Consider the following 15,031-nt stretch of genomic DNA (forward strand, 5'->3'; position numbering starts at 1 on the left):
TGGCCTGTACCGTCCTACCGGCTCAGCTGTTTGCAGACGTGTTTGTTTATTATTATTGGTCATTGGATTGGAGGATTTTCAATATACGCGTTGATCGAAATTCGAAATTTCCGTTTTAATGGACGGGTCTGTCCTAGTGAAAGATTTTTGGACCCCCCCGCGGGGCCCCTCCTATCAATTTTGAACATGACCAAATTAGTATTTGTTTAGTGTTATTTAGGGTTAGGTTAGGTTAAGACACTTTCTCTAGGAATATACCTAATGGACGATAAGTTATCTTTTTGTCTATATATGGATTTATATAATAACGTCACATTTGAACTTAAAAAGCTATAAATTCATATTTTGTGATTTAATTTTTTTCGTGAATGTGATTAATTAAGACTTAAAAGCGAATAATTATCATCAATAAGTTATTTTCAGAAAAAAAGAATGGTATCTCCTTAATTGTTAATTGAATTGAATACATAAAGGATGAGGGTTGTATTCCTTACCCTTTGTATTTGTGAAACTTGGCTACTGAGTTCTGGAGGCAAATTTAATCAATATGATCGAACTAAATTACACAAATACAGGTTGGCAATCATTTTTCATTTCAAATTTTGATATAAAGGAAATAAGGCTAGGGGGTCGAGCGCCGCGGTAGGGGTCAACTGATCTAACAGTTCTGTGCTCTATAGTTATGCGCGCGATTGAATTTACAATCAAGATTAGATATACGAATAATTACATTTTGAATCTTAACGACTATGATAATAGATGTCATTATTTTTATACTTTATTTTCTTTACAGGGAAGAGGTACGGTCGATGTTTACGCATGCGTACGATAGTTATTTGATTCATGCGTATCCTTACGACGAGCTCAGACCTTTAAGGTAATCGACAAAAGATTATAAAAGTAGATTGTTCACATATTTTAGCAAAGAATGAATATTTTTTCAAAACTTATATTTTATCTTTCACCAGAAATTTTGTTAAGGATGATTTAAAGAAATTTAAACATATATATTGTTTTGGCATAAAAAATATATTATTATTATAATAATTATTATTATTATTATTATTATTAATATTATTATTATTTATTGTCATGACACTAAATATTTTAAGCTGTGATGGAGTAGATACGTGGGGGAGCTACTCTTTAACCCTCATTGACGCTTTAGGTAAATCAAGTTTACTCTTTGCCTAAAGCAGATGTTATTTTATATTCATAATTTCGACATAGACGTGTCAGGACTGAACAATGTATCATAAACTTTCGATTTCTTAAGTCTCTTTTTCTTTTGACAAAACTATATTTTTTTACTTTCCAAAATCGAATTGATTAATTGATGGATTTGACTAAACTAGTGATTAATTGATTTGCTCGAGATGTTTATTGATTTCTTCGAACTAGATTCGTTGAAAAATCTATTGAAACAAACGTTTGTGAACTTCGAATTGAAAGTTCAAATGAAGTCTTACAATTTGATTTTAATAATTTTAAATTTAGATACCCTTGCCGTGATGGGAAACTTTACAGAGTTTGCTCGAGTTTATAATCTAGGAATAAAATATATACTTTAAAAAAAAACATCTAAAAATAATTATGACAGTTTTTCTCTTCTTTAAAAGGATTGTTTTGTCATAAGTATACCATAGTTAATCATCTAGGAATAAAATAAATACTAAAAAATTTGTTAAAACAAATTAATTTTTTATTGTTTCAAGTATATTTTCTGTTTAGTTTCACAACGGGAAAACTTTGATGCGAACATTAACGTTTCTGTGTTTGAAACCAACATCAGGATTGTTGGTATGATATAATCCCTTTAAAGTTAAAAAATTAATACAAAGGAATTGAGTCTTTACCACAAACTCGGATTTTTAAATCCCAATTTCTTTAAAACCAAATGTAGTACACCGTAGATATTTCAAACTATGAATTCTGGTGGATCAAACAATATAAGTTTGATATATGAAAGGTATGCATCATCTGGTTGTTGAGATTTAGGTAATATAAAAATGGGATTTGTGGAAAAAACTCAATTCCTTTCGGTTCAAAACTTTATTTTCAGTTTTTCGAGTTTTTATACATTTTGTATCCCTGTAACCAAATTTGTTTTTCTCATCCAGACTAAAGAACAATTCTAAACCTATGTATTGTCCTTTTTGGGGTAAAGCCAGGAAAATATAGTTGGTTTCAAATATGGGTCAACTTTCTTGTCCCGGTTGACCTCTTCATTGTCGTGGCTGGGCTTAAACATGAATGATTAATTGTCTGTGAGAAGAGAAATTTTTTTATTTTTAATATTTAAAACATATTGATATTATGACCATATGGGATGTATAGCTGCACTAGCTTGGGAACACATCGTGGACCAGAGGAGTCATATTTGTTCCCATCGTTTACCCGAACCTTGTCGTAAATTACGATTTTAGCTATTTTTTCACATTGGTCTCCCGAGATTCCCAATCAAAATTTGAGGCAAATCGGTCCATGGGTTCCTGAGTTATGATCGGACAAACAAATAGAGATTACAACTTTATATATATATAAATATGTACTTAATTTGTTCAAGGGTCGAATTATGACATGTTATTGTTGAGTCTTATTACAAAATATCCGGCCTCAACCCTTGACCAGGTTCATAGTTAAGAATCTTAAAAATATTTTTATGATTATTTCAGGTGGTCTACTTTCTGCTCATTTAATGGCCAAGTAAGTTTGTTTGACCAACAAATTGACGAAGACGAAGAAAAAACATGTTAAACTCTTAATACGGATAAATACAATTACCCACAGAATTAAACAGATTATTAATCAGCATAAAAACCTATTTGGGCCTTGGGATGATTAATATTATTAAATGAGAAAAAGTATTTTTTTATTTATTTAATTATTTGAACTTAACTCGTCTATAGCTATATGATGTTCTAAGTTTTGAGATAAGAAAATATTTTTTTTCTTCATTATTTTATTATATTTTGAGGTTTTTCATTATAAATTTGGAGAAAATATTAAACTTTTGAAAAAAAAGAGGGAGAGACTTTTTTGAAAAATAGTCCCTTTATCAATTTTTCTATTACTAGGAGAGCAGGAGTGTATCTGGAGGAGGGGTGGCCTTGTTCTGGTCCCTTGCTTAGATTAGCCGAGGATGCAGGTCAGAGCATCTCTGTTTATTTAACCGGAGTCCGAATTTTATGAATTTGAGCCGCGTCTCAAATCCGCCGGAAACCGATTTCATTTGAGCGCCGGCTCAAATCTTGAAACATTGAATACAATTTTAAGTGGAACCAACCATATTTGAGCCGCGTCTCAAATTTAAGCCGCAGCTCAAATTCTTTAAATTCGATCGGTATATTTTTCGACAATACCCAATACCCACCTGCAATATGTTAATGATTTTCGAAAACATTTTCTCTCAAAAACATTTTACTTTCCCCCCAATTCAGAAAAAAAAACAATTGATAGAAAATAAACAGTTTTTTAAATTTGTCTATTTTTTCCCTTTTATTCAATGGCGATTATTTATGTGTAGTTTAAATATTTCAGCTGATCGGTTACTTCCCGCATTTGATACACCAACTGGAATGCCGTACGGTACAGTTAACCTTAGAACTGGGGTTCCTGAAGGAGAAACACCAATAACATGTACTGCAGGGGTCGGGACATACATTGTAGAATTTGGTACACTCTCTCGACTTACAGGTGGATTAATCATGTTTTTTTAAATTAATTTTTTATATTTTTATAACATAAAACACCTTAAACTTTTTTTCTTCTGTTTAAACTTCTCTGAAAGAACCTCTATTTATTTAATATAATCAATATTGAAGTGTTTACGATTCAGAATACAAGAAAGAAGGGTTGCTTAGTTTAAGAAAACAAATATTGATTTTTTTATTTATAAAACTAGCTTGAGAACTCAGCGTAGCCCAGGGTACTTATAGTTACTCCCGCCGTTTACCCGCGCTTGGTAGTAAATTATGATTTAGCTATTTTCCCCTTCAAAAGTGGACCCACTCAACTTAAAATCTCAAATTCAAGTGAGTCTTCCCCCAATCAAATTTTGAGGCAAATCGGTCAAGGAGTTCCTGAGCTATGATCGGACATCCAACCAAATGAAAAACAGATTTCAACTTTAAATATATAGATTTATTTTTATTCCCAGGAAATCCTATTTATGAAGATACTGCACTGCGTGCGCTACGTGCTCTGTGGTATAGTAGAAGGTACATTTGTATTAGATAAATGCGGTGTGTTTGTTTGTGTCCAATAAATTTCAAAACAGCTTAACCAATCGACTTTTTATGAGACCTTACATGATCCACGCTGTGGTGAATGACTGATCAGAAATTTATAAAAATTTGTGAATGACTGATCAGAAATTTATAAAAATTTGTGAATGAAATTTGTTTTAGCATCTTTAGAATCCACAGAAGACAAAAACAACAAAATTTGCGGCATGTTTTATTGTTATTATTCAGTATTGAAAAAGAAATATTGCTTGGATTATAGATAGGGTACCCATGAAATAAAAGCATAATTTATTTGCACTTGGTGGCAGTCTAAGAATTCCTATACTGATTTTTTTTTTGACATATTGTACAAGTAAATTGAATTTTTCATATAATGATGTTAAATGGCAATCCCTAAAATATAGTCAACAGTGCTTGGTTACGGTGTTCTTTGCAAACATTCCCATTAGCGTTTTGTTTTTGTTAGAGAAAGAAATATTTGGATGATTTTTCTAGCTTGGTAAAAATTGGCTCATTTTGGCAATACAAATGTTTCTTGACTATTTCTAAATGTTTTTTTATCATTTAATAAACAATAGGCGTAAATTAACAAAACTCTGATCAGTAAACACCATGAACCCTCTTTTCATAAATCGGAATCACTCCCTTTAAACATAATATTTTGTTTTAGTAATATTGGTTTGCTTGGAAACCATATAGATGTGTTGACCGGTAAATGGACTGCAGTAGAGGCGGGGATAGGTAATGATACCTATATCATAAATTCATAAAGGAATTGTAGAAGTTATTTAAATCACCTTCAAACTAAACAGTTTTCCGCCTGATTCACAACAGCACCCTTTACACCGTTTTCTGAGCAAGGACGTTGAGATATACTTGTTTTATCCTCTGAAAAGGGATAATTATTATTTTCATAATCTATTTTTCTCCTTCGATACTCAGATAAAGGAGTGAAGGGTGCCGTTGTGAACCAGATTAAACTCTTTAAACGGTGGGTCACCTCAAATAATGTCCGACAACCAATTTTCCGAATTCAAAGCTACGTATTCTCATTTCAGACTCTTATCTTAACCGTCTTGGTAAAGAGTGCATTTACTTTACTTTTGATAAAATAGAAAAGAAATGAAATCAACTTTCTCACGAATATGATTATAAATGGTTTAATATTGTTTATCCCAGGGGCTGGTGTTGATTCGTATTTTGAATATCTGGTGAAAGCATCGTCTCTGCTCAACCGTCCAGAGCTCCTGATCATGTTTAATCAGGGTAGAGAGGCAGTTGATCAATATCTCAGGTTTGATTAATTTATCCCAGATCATCCTGATCATGTTTTATCAGGGTAGAGAGGCAGTTGATCAATATCTCAGGTTTGATTAATTTATCCCAGATCATCCTGATCATGTTTTATCAGGGTAGAGAGGCAGTTGATCAATATCTCAGGTTTAATTATCGATCAATTATGGTAGATCATGAATTTTTTTAAATGAATGAATGAATGAAAGGTTGAATAAATCCGGAAGGATGATTGGAACTTTAGGATGAATAAGTGAAAGGATGAAAGGATAAATAAATGAATGAATTAGGAAGGATGACTGGTACTTCTGGGTGAATATGAAGAATGGGCAGGTTACTCTACCCTTGTTCCAGAACCTTGAAGCATTCTGGCCTGGTATGCTCAGGTTAGTTACAATTATTTTATTTAGAGGACATTGTCGTTGTTAATTCTTAATCCAAGACAAATTCTTTGGTTTCTGTTTTCTTTTCTGCAGAAATTCACAAGTACATTTTATAGAGGACACGCGATTGAATAAATTGTTGGTTAGAAAAGAATTATGTATCAATAATGTTTGCTTAGACAAAGGAGAAATGGTATAGTTGTTGATCTGGCATGCAACGTTTCAGGGAGAGTTACTTGAAATTACCTAAATTATTAAACTGAGTAAATGGCCCCAGGGATAGTACATATGTCCGAAAAAAGAACCTGTTTTTTATTTATTTTAATTTTTCAGTTTGGTTGGTGATCTTGAACCAGCACTGAAATCTCTTCACAATTATCACCAGGAACAGTTTCATTTGGCTCAGTTGCTTCAGCAGCAATAATGTTTATGTAAATATTTATGTTGTGATGATTCTCGGGACTCATTTTGGAGTATATGAAGAATATCTTGCTTTAGATTTTCATTTTTTATGTTCTTCATATCTTCTTTTGAAAATACGTAGATGACCTAATTTAACTGAGCTGAGCTGTATTGAACTTAAGCAGTTCCCCCCCCCCCTCTTTTTCTTTAAATTCAAGCACAATCTCTGAAAGCATCAGTTGATAGTGAATAGGTGTGGAAACAATAATGTAGAATGTCTGAAAAGATTTATGCTTATTGTTCAATCCCTTAAATCATCATGATCTAAACTAATGGTGTTGAGTGAGTGTTAAAGCAGTAATGTTCCCCCCCCCCCCTCTTTCAATTTGTAAAGAGTCCGTTAAAAAGTCCTCCTGATCTAAACTAATGGTGTTGAGTGAGTGTTAAAGCAGTAATGTTCCCCCCCCCCCCTCTTTCAATTTGTGAAGAGTCCGTTAAAGTGTCCTCCTGATCTAAACTAATGGTGTTGAGTGAGTGTTAAAGCAGTAATGTGCCCCCCCCCCCCTTCTTTCAATTTGAGAACAGTCCGTTAAAGTGTCCTCCTGATCTAAACTGATGGTGTTGAATAGGTTTGGAAGCAGTATGGGTTTACTCCTGAGTTCTATAACGTAGCACAGGTAAAAGCTATTCTAGTTATTTTAATATAAATAAAAAGATGATTTGTGTATTCCAAGTTGTAGTAATGCAAAACTTAATCAACAAAATAAATATTTAAATTGATTTGTGTATTTCGTCTGGGTTGCATTTGTAAAGAAACTAATTTATTGATTAATCAGATTGATTTAGTGTATTTCAGGGATCAATCAGTTGATCAGTTTAATTGATTTGCGTCATTTTTAGTGCATTCATGAAGCTAGTTATCGATTAAACTGATTTGTGTATTTCAGGATGTATTCCTGAAACTATTAATCGATTTGGTAGATTTGTGTATTTCAGGATGTATTTCTGAAACTATTAATCGATTTAATTGATTTTATATCTTAGGGTGTATTTCTAAACTATTAATTGATTGGATCGATTTTTATATTTTATGGTGTATTCCTGAACTATAAATTTTTTGAATTGATTTTTTTATTCTAGGGCTTGTTTCTGAACTATTAAGTGATTTAATTGATTTTTATATTCTACGGTTTATTCCTTAGCTAATAATTGATTTGATTAGTTTTTATATCCCAGGGTGCCTTTCTGAATCCATAAATTGATTTGATTGATTATTATATTCCAGGGTGGAGTTTCAGCAAACCGTGAAGGATATCCACTCCGACCTGAGCTCATAGAGAGTATCATGTATCTTTACAGGTAGGTAGACACTGGACAGTGGACACCATCTAGGAACACTTGATCATTGTGTGAAATGTCTTCTTTATAAAAACTTAACTTTTTTAAAGTAGAAATAAAGTTCTGACGGACATAATAATTATTATTAATATGCATTTTCCCATTCTTTCTTTTTGGTTCAGAATTGAATGAGGGGGAGGGGATATAATTGTCTAAATAAACAACTTGGTTCCTCTTTTCAAACTAAATAATTAATTTTTCCATAAAATTATTAATTTATCCTAAAATCGGAAAAGAAAGTTGAAACTTCCATACATCAAGAGTAAACTGACTTCGATAGGAGAGCTCATTAATCTTTGTTTTTTATTGACCTGAAAAGAATTTATTTATATATCTGGTTATAGATCATTTTTATTTTTATTATATCAGGGCGACTGGAGATCCTTGGCTAGTGGATGCAGGAGTGGATATTCTTAAGGAACACTATTATTATTATTATTACTATTATTACGATTACTATTACTATTACTATTACTATTACTATTATTATTACTCTTACTATTACTATTACTATTACTATTATTATTACTCTTACTATTACTATTACTATTACTATTACTATTACTATTACTATTACTATTACTATTAATACTCTATTATTAGCAGTTCTGCATCGGTTTTACCTTTTTTTGCAAAAAAAGAAAAAATATATATGTAAACACTGAACATAGGTCAAAACTTTTGTGTGGGTTATCGTTATTATGCAATGTTCGACCTCGGTATATACAATTATACAGCATGGCAACTTTAGAATTATATAGATAAGTGCTTGATCTCTCAGTGATCTGTTGGGTTCAAATCTTTAAACGAGAGGAATTGATCTGATCCTTTTTAAATAAACAATCTTTAAACTGCTTGATCCCGAGATTTACAAAGTTTATTTGACCCCAGCTAGAAATGCGCGAAAAAAAGGTGAAATAATTTGGCTGTTAATTGAATAACACAATATGGTATTTCTGAAATTAAAACGACTCGGAAAAGTAAACAATGATGTTGTTGTTGTGTGTAGAGTATTCAGTATTCAGCATACACTCCCTGTGGATATGCGACTGTAAAGGTAATTATTTAGAATAGGGGGGGGGGGTAAATATTTTAAAACAGACTTTTTAAGAAGTGTTAAGTAATTTAGAACAATGTTAAATAAATTCTAAATTAATTTTCTTTGGGTACAACGATACCCGTTTTCTTGATAAAAAAACTTTTAAAATGTTTTAATTATATGTTTTCATTCAAAAAAAAAATATGTATCACAAACATGTTTTCAAAAAAAAAAGATAATTTTGTATGGTCATGAAAATTTCTATTAAAGCTGGAAATTAAAACATTTTTCTCCATAAGAAACTGAAATATGAAGACGACTTAAATCTGTCTACGGTAATTTGTTGGTGTAAAAATGGAAATATTTATCTCTAAAAGATTGAAAATAAACTTATTAAAAAATCAAATTGATGTGTACCAAGCTAATTTTGTTTTTTCTCCTGCGGTTTTATGGGGACCACTGTAAAAGTATTCATAATACTATTTTAGAATGTTCGAACTCACACGCTAGAGAATCGTATGGAAAGCTTCTTCCTTGCTGAGACGGTGAAATACCTTTACCTACTCTTTGATCCGGACAACTTCATTCATAACTCAGGTAGGCGGATATTTATGAATGAGAGGTAGTTGAAATATTTCAGGCTGGTTAAAATACTTTTATTTGAAATGGTTCAGTAAATCTATAGTTAATCAAAGCAAAACATGTCAGATTATCTGACCCTGTGGGATTCAGTTGATTCAAAATTCGGAAAATTGGTTAAAACTGAAGAAAATAGAGATGGGAATTGTTTAAAAGATGAAAAAGTTATTAATAGAGATGGAAATTGTTTACAACTTGAAAGAGTTGTTAATAGAGTTGGAAATTGTTTAAAATTTAAAAGAGTTATTGATAGAGTTAGAAATTGTTTAAAATTTAAAAGAGTTATTAATAGAGTTCGAAATTGTTTAAAATTTGAAAGAGTTATTGATAGAATTGGAAATTGTTTAAAATTTGAAACAGTTATTGATAGAGTTGGAAATTGTTTAAAATTTGAAAGAGTTATTGATAGAGTTGGAAATTGTTAGAAATATAAAAGATTTATTTTTGGATATGGAAAATGGTTTGAAATATGATATTATATTAATAAAGATGGGATTTCTTAAAAATATGGGATTTATTAATAGAGATGGCATTGTTAAAAAGATAATCGATTTATTAATAGAGATGGAAATTGTTAAAAAGATAATCGATTTATTAATAGAGATGGAAATTGTTAAAAAGATAATTGATTTAATAATAGACCTGGGAATTGTTAAAAAGATAATAGATTTATTAATAGACCTGAGAAATGTTAAACATATAATAGATTTATTAATAGACCTGGGAATTGTTAAACATATGATAGATTTGTTAATAGACCTGGGAATTGTTAAACATATGATAGATTTATTAATAGGCTTGGGAATAGTTAAACATATATGATAGATTTATTAATAGACCTGGGAATTGTTAAACATGATAGATTTGTTAATAGACCTGGGAATTGTTAAACATATGATAGATTTATTAATAGGCTTGGGAATAGTTAAACATATAATAGATTTATTAATAGACCTGGGAATTGTTAAACATGATAGATTTATTAATAGACCTGGGAATTGTTAAACATATAATAGATTTATTAATAGGCTTGGGAATAGTTAAACATATAATAGATTTATTAATAGGGATGAGAAATGTTAAAAATATGATAGATTTATGAATAGACCTGGGAATTGTTAATCATATGATAGATTTATAAATTTTTTCTTCAAAAATTGTTTCAGGTACTACTGCAACAGTGCATGAGACTCCGCATGGGAAATGTATACTTGATGCTGGAGGAATATTGGCATTTAATCAATCAATCATATAAAAATACTACTTTTTTAACAACTTTTGCTATATTTTTAAATTTCTGAAAAATAAATGCAATCATAACGTAGGATACGTTTTCAATTCAGAAGCTCATCCCATGGACCCAGCCGCACTTGGTAAATCGTAATTTAAATTTGTAAAAGAAATTTACTTTATTATTTTTTGGTCTGTTAATTCATTAATTAGTTTTTTATTTAAGCTTGCTGTTCCGCCTTTTCTGAGACAGAAATGAAAAATGAAATATCCGGACACTTAGTGGATATATTAGATCCGGCTAGTATCCGGTCCTTCAGGTATATTTATATCCAGTTATATTGTGGATATACTAGAGTTAGTATCTGACTAAACGATTGTTGACTTTAAAAGTCACTTTAATAAAATAAAGAGATCCAAATGGATATTTCTAACATTTATTTAATAAAACGAAAGTTTTGAAATATTTGCATATAAAGCGGAGTTAAAATTGGTTGATTTAGAAATTAACAAAGGAATTAATGATGGATATTTGATGGCACTTCATGGGAGTGTTGTAGAGCTTCATGTTGGTGGAGCAGATCAACAGGAACTGGGACAACAGGGCTTATCAATGGAACTAAGGCAATGCAACTCCAGATAGCGGAAACTTTGGTCGGAGCCGGGCACAAGTTTCCTAAGTAAGCTTCTCAAGAAGTTAATAGGGAGATCAGAGGTATAAGCACGCCTGCTGTTAGCTCAGTATCTGCATCATCAGCATGAAGGAGTCAAGAGGCTCCAAGTGTCGGAGCTGTTACCAGCCCAACTCTCCTAACCTGACTGAAGGCTGGGGTGTGTAGAGGGTGAGGCGGGGAAAGAAGGAGCGAGGGTTACATGTGTGTGCTTCATGGCGGAAATGGATCGTGTGTATACACACATCTTGAAAATAGTTGACGGCAATTGAGTCGGTAAAATCGTCTTCCTTATATTTTGAATTTGTGTTAACAACGATATTTTGGTTAGATAATTTCAATACTCGTTGTTTCAGAGGAATCAATGGAATAGTTAAACCAAAAACAAATATTTATTAAAGATCGTGCTGAAACCCCGGAGTTTGGGTACGAGTTGAAACTCTGACCCCTGCAAAAGACGCCTTAAGCAATTCCTGTAAAATATGATTTGATTATTTATTTATATCTAGTTGTCTAGTTTATATTCTAGACACATGCATCCCTTTCCCAATGTCCAATCCTTGTCTCCCTCGAGAATAACATTATTCCATATACTCATTATAATAGATTCTTAGAATATTATTCCATAAACTCATTATAATAGATTCTTAGAATATTATTCCATATACTCATTATAATAGATTCTTAGAATATTATTCCATATACTCATTATAATAGATTCTTAGAATATTATTGTTGATGTAGGGGAGATCTGGTTCCTCAGAGGATAAAGGAAATAGAGAGGAGAAGGAAGGAAAATCTTCAGGAGAAGGAGAAAAGAAATCGTCTCATCAGGTCACATTAATAGTTTTTCATTTTCCTCCTCCTCATTTTCACCTACAATGCTAGAAATGTTTGCGCGGAGCAAACAAATTCATGTATTTTTGTTTAACAATTATCGAAAACCAGAAATTATTCATTCTTCTCTGTTAAATCGTAGAAAATCATTACATATCTATGCCAAGGGAAGTATTTTTTAAAAACATTTTATCTTCGGGATATTGTTCAAGATAAATAAAATTATTTAATACTTTCTATCTTCAAAGTATGATTTAATGAAAAAGGTAATTTTATCCCAATTTTAGTTCGTAATAAAGGTTAAAATAACTTTAAAATTACAAAACAAAATTTTTTCAGGGAGGAACTTGAGAAGATAAGAAGCAAAGCGCAAAAGGATGCAGCTGCATTAAAGAAGCAGCAAGACGAACAGCAAGACGAAAAGCAAGATGATCTAAAAGAACAGCAAGACGAACTAGACGAAAAGGAAGTCGACCTAAACGAACAGCAAGGCTCAGATTCACCTGAGGAATTAGAACTGGAAGAACTAGAGATTAAAGAAGAGATAGTTGACAGTAAACAGAAGGAAGAACAAGTTACAGATACTGAACCTTCCGTTGAAATAGTTGACAATGAGATCGCTGGAGAGATCATTAAAATTAAAGATCAAACCGTTAAAACTGAAGAAATTAACTTCGAAGAAGATCCACAATTTTCCGAAACCAAAGAATCTGATACTAAGGTAGAAATAAAATCTTAGGTATTTAGGATTCACATTAATATTAAATCACAACTTGATCAATATTCATGTTTAATAGTGAGCAGTCTCTTTAAAGGTACTGCAAGCGTAATTTCAGGTGTCTCGCCAATTATGAAGTTACATTTCCTAATCACAATGTTACCGGTAAAAGCTTTGTCTGGTCAATTTCTCTTTGAAAATAAATTATTTTAAATTTTAGTTTCTTTTCAAAGTGGTTTAAGCAATTCTGCTTCGGAAATAAGGAGGAAATGGGCAAGCCAGAAAAATTATAATATCTTCCAGTGAGATATTATTGATTAGATAAGTTTAAAGGGTAATTTAGGACCTAGATGAATCTGGAAAGGTTGTGAAGAATATGATTCAGAAACTCTCAAGTGGAGAGTTTCTTCAAAGTCAAGGTTGGTTTCTCTTTTATCCGAAAGCAAGGCTATATATTTTTTTAACATATTAGCAAACAAATTTATTCCAAATGGGCCGAACTTTTTTGAGGAAACCTTTTCAACATTCTAAATTTTTTAAAAAGTGTTTCTAAAATTCCACGGGCTACGAATAATCTTTGAGCCTTGCGGAACAGCACCAAAGCTTTTGCGGGTTTTATCCCGTAAAACCTAAAGATATCTTAATTCTTAAAACATCAGCAAGTTAAGTTCTTAAAATTTAGCTGGAGTAGCAAAAATTAGGATAATAAATAACCCCTTTAAATTGTACTGCAGGAATAGTACAGCCTGAACAGATGCCTAGTTTATCTATTGGTCCAGCAAATCAGTTAGTAGAGGCCATTAACAGCCTCGTAGAGAGGTTTCTACCTACCCGCTCCAGGGAGTTCGATCTTATCAAGTTTTCAGATAAAATCAAGGTAATTTGGGTTTTTAAAACAAGGTTTTTTTTCAAAGCTATATGTAAAGAAGTTGGCAATCCAGCTTTCAACTTTAATTTTTAGTTAATTTTATCTATATTCGAACGAAAATCAGCATTATAAAAAATATGATATTAGAATAAGAATCAGCATCATTAAATAATATTTAAATATTGGATTTAGTATCAGTTTCGTTAAATAATATTTTAATAATAAAATAAAAGGGGTGTCTTAAAATGATATTTTTATATAGAATGAGAATCAGTATATTTAAATGATAATATTATATAAAATGAGAATCAGTATCTATAAATTATATTATTATATAAAATGAGAATCAGTATCTTTGAACGATATTATTATATAGAATCAGAATCTTTGAATGATATTATTATATAGAATGAGAATCAGTATCTATAAGTGATATTATATATAATGAGAGTCAGTATCTAAAAATGATATGATATGATAGAATGAGAATGAGGATCTATAAATGATATTATTATATAGTATGAGAATCAGTATCTGAAAATGATATTATCATATAGAATGAGACTCAGTAACTATAAATGATATTATATAGAATGAGAATCAGTATCGATAAATGATATTATTATATAGAATGAGAATCAGTATCTAAAAATAATATTAACTTATAGAATGAGAATCAGTATCTTTAAATGATATTATATAGAATGAGAATCAGTATCTAAAAATGATATTATCATATAGAATGAGAATCAGTATCTAGGGGGTGTAATTCTTAGAAAAGTTTACCCCGGCTTTTATCTACATAGTTATGTGATTAATATTAAGATAGCAATTCGTATATTCATTTTTCTTTCTTTATGGATATTTGCAACGTTTAACATTCTCATCTTTTGCCAACCAATTTTTAAGATGTTGTGATATTATTTTTTATAAATGTACAATGTACCATGCAAGTTCATAAACAATATAATTCTAAGAATTATTTATTTTAGGTTTCAAATTTTAATCTCGATATATCAACTTTAAGTTTTGTTACCAACCTGTGATTTTGAATAAAGTTTCAACTTAAATAAAGATATGAAGAATATTTAGTTTTGCATGTATATTGTATATATGTTACAAATTGTACATGCAAGTTTTTCAAGATAATATAAGATCAATGTGATGACGAGGCCTGTGTATGTACATTTCCAATTCCTTTCAGCGTAAGTTGCCGAAACATCTCAAATATTTGTTACCACTGTGATTTTGTGGTGAAAAACTGAAATATCAGCTGAAATAAAGATATGAAAATAGGTCTAATTTG

The 15,031-nt window shown here is 30.9% G+C and overlaps 1 protein-coding gene across 1 annotated transcript; it reads left to right on the forward strand.

Annotated features, from left to right (window-relative positions):
- The first annotated feature begins 404 nt into the window (after positions 1-404).
- Positions 405-14,338, forward strand: LOC111707257 (ER degradation-enhancing alpha-mannosidase-like protein 2). The gene is made up of 26 exons (XM_023480326.1): positions 405-575; positions 794-877; positions 1,113-1,168; positions 1,498-1,551; positions 1,732-1,800; positions 2,676-2,706; positions 3,078-3,148; positions 3,541-3,696; positions 4,160-4,220; positions 4,918-4,988; positions 5,427-5,541; positions 5,831-5,926; positions 6,257-6,308; positions 6,955-7,002; positions 7,611-7,684; positions 8,093-8,141; positions 8,733-8,780; positions 9,251-9,359; positions 10,568-10,624; positions 10,727-10,774; positions 10,858-10,951; positions 12,047-12,136; positions 12,479-12,860; positions 13,201-13,276; positions 13,592-13,734; positions 14,318-14,338. The coding sequence occupies exons 1-26, from the start codon at positions 475-477 to the stop codon at positions 14,336-14,338; spliced, it is 2,256 nt and encodes a 751-aa protein (XP_023336094.1). The 5' UTR covers positions 405-474.
- The last annotated feature ends 693 nt before the right edge of the window (positions 14,339-15,031 follow it).

Source organism: Eurytemora carolleeae, unplaced genomic scaffold (assembly GCF_000591075.1).
Source record: "Eurytemora carolleeae unplaced genomic scaffold, Eaff_2.0 scaffold737, whole genome shotgun sequence".
NCBI lineage: Eukaryota > Metazoa > Arthropoda > Copepoda > Calanoida > Temoridae > Eurytemora > Eurytemora carolleeae.

Excerpts from the sequence above, each read along its gene's own strand:
- LOC111707257 (XM_023480326.1), top strand. The coding sequence starts at position 475 with ATGAGGGTTGTATTCCTTACCCTTTGTATTTGTGAAACTTGGCTACTG. Across the intron at positions 7,685-8,092 it reads AGTATCATGTATCTTTACAG|GGCGACTGGAGATCCTTGGC; the intron begins GTAGGTAGACAC and ends TTATTATATCAG. Across the intron at positions 13,735-14,317 it reads AGTTTTCAGATAAAATCAAG|AATGAGAATCAGTATCGATA; the intron begins GTAATTTGGGTT and ends GATATTATATAG.